Below are 8,458 nucleotides of genomic sequence, written 5' to 3'. Positions count from 1 at the left end.
TTCTTGGTTCTTGGTGTATATGTGTGTGTGTTTGTGTAGGTCTACAGTGAGAGTGTGATTCCTCGTATGCAGCGAGTGAGTGGAAAGCATTTCAAAATAAATGCAACACCCGTTTTCTTGGTGTATATGTGTGTGTGTTTGTGTAGGTCTACAGTGAGAGTGTGATTCCTCGTATCGCCAAAGCAGCGAGTGGCGTCACAGGAACCCCCTATAATGAGCTCATGAACTCATGGGGGGTTTATTTCCTGGGATTCGTGGGGAAATACGGATATGACAGAATCCTTAAGGTATGACTTTTGCATGATGTGAATTACCCAAGTAGCACATGTTAAACATTCTTGTTTTTCGAGGAACAACATTGCCATTAAACAATCATGATCCCTGTCATGACCTGTGTATTGCATCCTCTGGTGTGTTTTTGTCTCTTATACTGTGTGTCAAGGTGTTAGGTCGCCATGTGCGTGACTTTGTGAATGGTCTGGATAACCTGCATGAGTACCTGCGCTTCAGTTACCCAAAAGTCCAGCCTCCGACCTTCTTCTGCCAGGAGGAATCAGCTACAGGAGTTACACTGCATTACAGGTGTGTGTATCTGATCAGAAAGATTTTGTCAATCAGTAACATACAATACTGTTCAAAAGTTTGGCGTCGGTAAGATTTTTTGAATATTTTTTTAAAAAGAAGTCTCTTTTACCAAGGCTGCATTTATTTGATCAAAAATACAGAAAAACAGTAGAGTTTTGAATATTAATATATTAAAATATAGAATGCATTTTATAAATTGCATATATATTTAGAAATATATTAATTAAATACTGTTTCTTAAGACAATAAAAAACTAATATATATAGAGAGAGCTAACATATTGATATACTGTAAAATGAAATTTATTCCTGTGATGCAAAGGTTAATTTTTAGCATCGTTACTCCAGTCTTCAGTGTCACATGATCGTTCAGAAATCATTCTAATATGCTGATTTGCTGCTCAAGAAATATTTCCTATTATTATCAACAGTTGAGCTGCTTCATATTTTGGTGAAAATCATTAAATGCTTTTTTCAGGATTCCTAACGAATAGAAAGTTCAAAAGAACAACATTTGTTTGAAATAGAAATCTTTTATCTTTTGTAACATTACAAGTGCCTTTACTGCCACTTTTGAACAATTTAACTCATCTTTGTTGAATAAAAGTATTAATTTGTTTAAATAAAAATCTTTCTTACTGCAAACTTTTGAACAGTAGTGTATGGCATCTGGGGGATATGGAATAAAATGAAATAATCCACAGTAAAAGTGATTCATACAGGATTGATTTACCTGAATTTATTGTAATAATTCAATAAAGTCGCAGTGGTCCAGAGTTCAGCTGATTCTGTGTTCTCGACTCTGTCGCTGTGTGTTTGGTCAGGAGCAAACGTAAAGGTTACCTGCACTACGCCATGGGTCAGCTCAGACAGATGGGAAAACAGTTCTACGACACTGACATCCATGTTGAGGTTTTGTCTGAGCAGCTGGTGGGAGATTATTCACACGTCACCATGAGGTGAGACACATGACAACATATTTATTTACCTGATGCAGGTACCATCTGTTGTGCCTGTTGTGCTTGTGTTATTAAACAAACATCATTCAAATAGTAGCCAGAATTTGTGGATGTTGCACAACTGAGTATTAAACCCTACAGGACATGTGGCAGATGTAATAAAAGAGTGATATTTTGATTTCAGATTAAACTTTGATAACTCTGCGTATCGATATATCCAGAAAGAGGATGAAGAGGAACAAGAGATCCTCCCCATCACCAGTGACTTTTTCTTTGAAGTTTTTCCCTTCAACATTGTTTTCAGACAGGTGACTTTCTTCTCCTCACATCTCGTCTCGTCTCGTCTCGTCTCCTCGCGTCTCGTCTCGTCTCGTCTCACACTGTGGTCTATAATGTGTATCTTCTGATGCAATAGGACATGGTTGTGCATAACGTAGGCTCTGGATTGGCGACCGTCTTTCCTGATCTGGATGGAAAGAAGATCAATGATGCTTTTCTGCTTGCTCGTCCTCTGGTGGAGTTCACATGGAACATGGCAAGTCATTTTTAATATTAATATATTAAATGTTGTATTAATTATTGTAATATAATTAAATTAATATATTTAAAGATAGATAGCTAGACAGATAGATAGATGCAATGCAACCTTTTTAAACCACAGACTGAACAAAATTAAGCATTGCTTGGTAATTGGTTGACCTAAATTGGTATTATCTAATTGTGTATTTAAATTTAACAGCTGAATAATTTTTGGTTGATTGTAATCCATCACATACCTTTCTATCAAAGTTATCTGACATTATTAAGGTGAATTTGTTCTGACACAGTTTAACTCTGGGTTATTGCCATATTTTATTACCATTTTGTAAACTATAGCGAATAAACTGCGATAATGTGAGAAATGTTGAAGGTGTCTTAATACATTTTGGTTTGACTGTATAGGGAGAGAGAGATTATATTATATAATTAATTATATATAATTATAATATAACTGTATAATACATTTATTATAATATATAATTATAATAATAAAATATTTTATATAATCTTAATAATATATAATAAAATAATGTAAATAGTTGATAGTTCACATAAAATGGCAAGTAATTTTTAATATTAAAATATTTTATAATTTGTATTTGTGTACACACACACAATATAATGTTTTGTATTCATATTTAAATTACTATAATTATTTGTAAATATAAACGTATATATTAAATAATAATTATGAATCATATAATATTTATATATAATTTGAATTAATAGTTTTTTAAAATTACAATTTAAAATAACTGTTTTCTATTTGAATATATTTTAAAATGTAATTTATTCCTGTAAACACGTAAGAAGACATGCTAGTTAGTCTTTGCTTATCCACATCATTTAATAAATCAAACAGTAGTGATACCAAACTCCAAACCATTAATAAATGACATATTTATATTGAAGAAAATCAGTCAATAAATGAATCAATGGATTCTGTGACAGATCATCTCCCATCCCAACAACCTGTTTGAGATCATGTCTAAGGAGCCGGTGAAACGAGAGAGGAACCTTCATAACAGAGTGCAGAGTAAGGAAGGTCCTACTGACCATCTACATTCACTGAAGATCTCAGATCTACAGCTGGATATAATCCATTTTCACGAGATGATTCTGTTCTTTCTGTGTGTCACAGACTCTGATTATGAGAACGCCAATCGCTCAGCAGACGTGGATGTTGAGCTGATGGCCTTTCAGTCAATTATAGGGGATGATTATAAAGGTCAGTCATCTCTCTGTCCTTACTGAGATTCTTCCCATTTTGGGCAGTGATTTAAAGAGATAGTTCACCCAAAAATGACAATTCTGTTGTTGTTTACTCACGTTCATGTTATTTCAGACCTGTACGACTTTCTTTATTCCAGTAGAAGAACACCAGTAGAATGTCCGAGATGCTCTTTTTCGTATAATTAAAAGTGACAGATGCAATCAACTCTATAATGACAAAAAGTATCATAACAGTTGTCTATTTGCACTTTATTCATTTACTTATTTACTGCAATTTTAGGTATTTACATGTATTAATGTATACAGTATATTTTTATACTCTACACAGATTTATTTGAAAGTCATATGGGTTTTCAATCAAAATGAGGGTGAATAAATTAGTTTTAAAACAATATTATGAAGGTTTGGGTTGACTTTAACATTGAAATGAAGTCTCGCTTCACTATATTTGATGTTTAAGAGGAAAACACATTAATAAATTAATGCTAACATGTCTGCTGTCCTCTAATGGTGTCAGATGGAAACAGCGCTAATGCGATGGAGAGCTGGGGTGATGGCAGCCGCTGTCTGAAACTGAAGGGTCAGATGAGATACATGCCAGAGTGGGAGTCCATCATCTTCCTGGGCACTCCAGTGTAAGACACAAAACACACACATTAAACAGTGCGGCTGTATTTCTGTTCATTTTGTGTATGCATAATAATTATAGTGTTTAAAAGCAGGTTCTGTGTGTTTGTTTGTGTGTGTGTGTGTGTGTGTGTGTGTGTGTGTGTGTGTGTTGTCTTTGCAGCATGGAGAGTTTAAGTGCCATGTTTAAGACAGGTCTGTACATCAATGACCTGAGCATGCATGACTCGAGCAGAGATCTGGTGCTGGCAGGAACTCAGCAGTCTGAAGAGCTCAAGAGAGCCCTCATACAGGTACAGCTGTCGGGCCTCAAGAGCGCCCTGCTTTTGATGGACTCATGAACAGAAATCCAGATCAGGCTCAGTTTGCTCCATGTGTGTCAGTCTTGCACTGTAGGGGTCTGAGAAAGAATTTCGACTTATATGTGAATCAAAAAAACTATTTCAGTATCTTTTTTTAATGTTTGTATGGTTTTAATTAATTTTTATTTCTGTTTTTAATTCAGTTCTGGATTGCATTGGACAACTGATTTCTTGCCTTTATTTGGTTCCCTTAGTGGTCCATTTTAAAGTGTAAAAGCATTCTCAATAACACATGTTAAGGGCATCACAGACCTGTTCTCCTCTTATTGCCTGTCCTTCATTCTCTATATCTTTGTTTTTCTCTTTCTGCCCCATAGGAGCAAAAGAAATCCAGTAAACTAGAGGAAAGCATGAAAATGTTGGACTACGAGATGAAAAAGACGGATGATCTTCTGTACAGAATGATTCCCAAACCTGTTGCTAAGCGACTGCGGAAGGGAGAACCAGCTGTGAACACCTGTGAGGTTAGAACATCTGCACCTTTAACTTCATGCAGGTGTTACGAGTGTCTAGACCAATTAGTCTTGTTTTTCCATTTGCATTTTTGGATTTTCATGAAAGTTTTTGGTTTTATTATTGAAAATGTTGTCTGTAAAAACTTTATTTTACTTAAAAATATTAATTATATTTTAAAATATGATTATTTATTCCTGTGATGGCAAAGCTGAATTTTCATACTTCAGCATCCTTGCTGAATAAGAATATTAATTTCTTTAAAAAATAATTAAAAAAAAAGCTCATGCAACAATTAATTATGAGATTCAACATTTTTGTTTCGGAACTTTACAGAAAATGATAATTTTCTTCAAATTCATCCTGTTCAGCGATGTGGTGGGCTTCACTCGTATCTGCAGTCATATCACACCCATGCAGGTGGTCTCTATGCTCAACACCATGTACACGCTCTTCGACACGCTCAGTGAGAAACACAGAGTGTTTAAGGTGAGATAATTTCTTCTGTGGTTCCAGCACGATCACATGGTGTTACAGATGTTCCTCACATTGATATGTGTGTTTCAGGTTGAAACTATAGGTGATGCCTACATGGTGGTGGCAGGCGCTCCAGAAAAGACGAAGTATCACGCTCACAATATTTGTGACATGGCTCTAGATATGGTTCGTTCTATTGATCATCTCAAAGACCCGTCCAACGGAAACAACATCCAGATTCGCGTGGGTACGTCTTCTCTCTTTTATTCAATAATTTATTTATTTTTTAATTAGTTTTTTCATTATTTACATTTAGCAATTTCACGTAATATACACTTCCGTTTGACATCATTATGATTTTTTCAATGTTTTAAAAAGAAGTCTTTTATGCTTACCAAGGCTGCATTTATTTGATCAAAAACAGCAATATTGTAAAATATTATTACAATTTAGAATAACTGTTTTCTATGTAATATATTTTTAAACGGGTCATATGATGCTGCTAAAAAGAACATTATTTTGTGTATTTGGTGTAATGCAATGTGTTTATGCGGTTTAAGGTTAAGAAAATATGTTATTTTCCATATACAGTACATTATTGTTGCTCTTCTTTCTGAAACATGTCAATTCTAACAAAGCTCATCATTCTGAAAAGGGAGGTGTGCTCTGATTGGCCAGCTATCCAGTGCGTTGTGATTGGCCCAATACCTCAAGCGTGTGACGGAAATGTTATGCCTTTACCATACTGTGATGCCCTGTCCGGCGCATCATTACTCCAGTCTTCAGTGTCACATGATCCTTCAGAAATCATTCTGCTGATTTGCTGATCAAGAAACATATCTTATGATTATCAATGTAAGCATTCTGTGATGAATAGAAAGTTCAGAAGAACAGCAATTATTTGATATTTGCTCTCACTTTTGATCAATTTAATGCATTCTTGCTAAACATAAGTCTTGATTTCTTTCAAAACGCTCACTATGTATTAAAATAGAGCTGTTAGTCAAGGACTTTGCACTGATATTTTATTATGACTGTTTTGACCTGCTTCATTCTTCTCGTAGGAATTCACTCTGGTATGGTGGTGGCTGGGGTCGTAGGTCACAAGATGCCTCGCTACGGTCTTCATGGTGATACAGTCCACACGGCGTCTGCCATGGAGAGCAATGGGAAGGTAGATGGAAAGTCTTTATTATACTTCCTTATATTACTATATGTATATTGCACACACATTTGTGCGTCCTTAATTTGAGCATTTACTTGAAGCAGGAATGACGGGGTTAGTGCAGTTTTAATCAAAAGCACCATATATCACACTCATTAGATTGATGTTTGTTGGTTTTGTTGAGCGTTCCTCTGTTTATAATAGGACTGAACTCCTAGCGGCCGTTCACAGGCCTGAACGCCTGCTGTCTGATTGATATTTGACTCTATTGATCGACTGATCTGTTATTTATAGGAAATGCACATACAGCTGAGCAGCGCTACTTATGAGCACCTGAAAGGAAGTCACTTTATCTTCGAGAGACGCGGTACCATCACCATCAAGGTCAGTCGCTTAAGTAACTGGACTGAAAAATCGACCCAAAGCTTGTTTACCCAGATGTTCTCAAACAGGACCACCTGAGGTCGAGTGAACTGATCCGGGACCTGTCTGACCACCTTTATAATTAGTGCTGTTTACTGAGGAAAGAATGATGTTTAATGGTTAAATCGATAATGGTTTCATTTGAAAGATATGACTGATCCGCTAACAAACTACAACTACTTTATTGATGTAATATGTTTTCTCTGGCAGGGGAATGTGGAGATTGAGACATACTGGCTGAAAGGAAAGAGAGATAAAGATGGAAACGCTCAGGCCGCTTGCCCGCAGTTTGAAGCCCAGACCATCAGTAAAGCCGCCATCTCTGCCCCCGAACCGCTCATCGATGAGGAAGTGCTGGTAAATTCATCCGTCTTTCAGATGAGACGTTAAACCGAGGTCCTGACTCTCTGTGGTCATTAATAATCCCATGTCACTTCTCGTAAAGAGTAGGGGTGTAACCCCGGTGTCCTGGCCAAATTGCCCCCCTGGCCTTTGTCAATCATGGCCTCCTAATAATCCCCATCCACTGAATTGGCTCTCGATCTCTCCTCTCCACCTGTAGCTGGTGTGTGGTGAGCGCACTGGCGCCGTTGTATAAATGCATCATTCATTCATTCATTCATTCATTCATTCATAAATGCATGATATATTATGAATAAAAGAGTTAATGACCATAGAAGTTATCTTAGATGCCGTTTGAAGCAATGATCTGAACTTAAAGTCAACATAAAATCAAAATGTAATCTAGTATTTTATTTTGAATATGTAGTTTTACTCAGTCATATGCCACATTATGAAAGTTAATAATAATAATAATAATGAAGAAGATGATGTTGATTATTATTGTTTTTATGATTGTTGTCATTGTGTATTGTATAATTCATATCAGTATTACTGTATATTGCATATATTGTATATGTCATATTGTACATTAGTATAACATAAAATAGTATAATTATATTATTACTATTTAACAAATTATTATTATTATTATTATTATTATATTAAATTAATTATTAATTAATTAATAATTTATTATTATTGTTGGTGTATTGTATATTTAATAACAATAATTATTATTATTATCAGTCACTTAAATGTGAATTATTTATCATTATCATCATTATTAATTATTAATAATTTTATTATTTCACATTCTTTTCTTTCTTTTTTTTTGAGAATCATGTTTTTAAAAAGCTGTTTGCAGAATGGCTAAGAACACTGTTTTTATCTGATGGATTTTCCTCCTCAGGTGTTCCCCTCAGTGGCAGGTGAGGATGAGGACGATGTGAAATCTATCCGCTCTCACCGCATGAAGATGGAAACCTCTGGAAACTCTCTGGAGGAGTCGATGGAGGAGTGTCGTGTTGAAGAAGCGTCCGTCAGTAAGGTGAGATCTGTGATTTCTGTGCCTGTGTGAACGAGTGATGAGGTATTACACAAAGACACATGATGGTATCAAACCCTGTCTCTCAGTCTCATTATAAGGATGCTCTTCAGGACAGCAGTCTGCAGGACCCACACATTGAACTCGACTCGGATGAGTTTGACGCTCGAGATTCAATAATGGAGTCTCCTGCTGGCTCGTGTGATTCCTGCGGCTCTGAGAAGAGCACCATGTGCTCTGTGTGCTAA

General features: G+C 35.7%; 1 protein-coding gene across 1 annotated transcript in view; it reads left to right on the top strand.

Moving 5' to 3' along the window:
* LOC107678618 (soluble guanylate cyclase 88E-like) overlaps positions 1–8,458 on the top strand; it is a 10,697-nt gene extending 2,239 nt beyond the window's left edge. Inside the window, exons 2-18 of the mRNA XM_016473962.1 lie at positions 147–287; positions 443–582; positions 1,409–1,543; positions 1,728–1,851; positions 1,959–2,078; positions 3,035–3,119; positions 3,225–3,311; positions 3,834–3,951; positions 4,107–4,236; positions 4,623–4,769; positions 5,095–5,247; positions 5,326–5,482; positions 6,300–6,409; positions 6,695–6,784; positions 7,034–7,180; positions 8,076–8,213; positions 8,300–8,458. Of these exons, the coding sequence (XP_016329448.1) occupies positions 147–287; positions 443–582; positions 1,409–1,543; positions 1,728–1,851; positions 1,959–2,078; positions 3,035–3,119; positions 3,225–3,311; positions 3,834–3,951; positions 4,107–4,236; positions 4,623–4,769; positions 5,095–5,247; positions 5,326–5,482; positions 6,300–6,409; positions 6,695–6,784; positions 7,034–7,180; positions 8,076–8,213; positions 8,300–8,458 (2,181 nt within the window). The remainder of the gene's footprint in view (positions 1–146; positions 288–442; positions 583–1,408; positions 1,544–1,727; positions 1,852–1,958; positions 2,079–3,034; positions 3,120–3,224; positions 3,312–3,833; positions 3,952–4,106; positions 4,237–4,622; positions 4,770–5,094; positions 5,248–5,325; positions 5,483–6,299; positions 6,410–6,694; positions 6,785–7,033; positions 7,181–8,075; positions 8,214–8,299) is intronic.

This window comes from Sinocyclocheilus anshuiensis, unplaced genomic scaffold (assembly GCF_001515605.1).
Source record: "Sinocyclocheilus anshuiensis isolate Anshui unplaced genomic scaffold, SAMN03320099.WGS_v1.1 scaffold877, whole genome shotgun sequence".
In the NCBI taxonomy this organism is placed as follows: domain Eukaryota; kingdom Metazoa; phylum Chordata; class Actinopteri; order Cypriniformes; family Cyprinidae; genus Sinocyclocheilus; species Sinocyclocheilus anshuiensis.
This window is presented reverse-complemented; position numbering and strand designations above follow the sequence as displayed.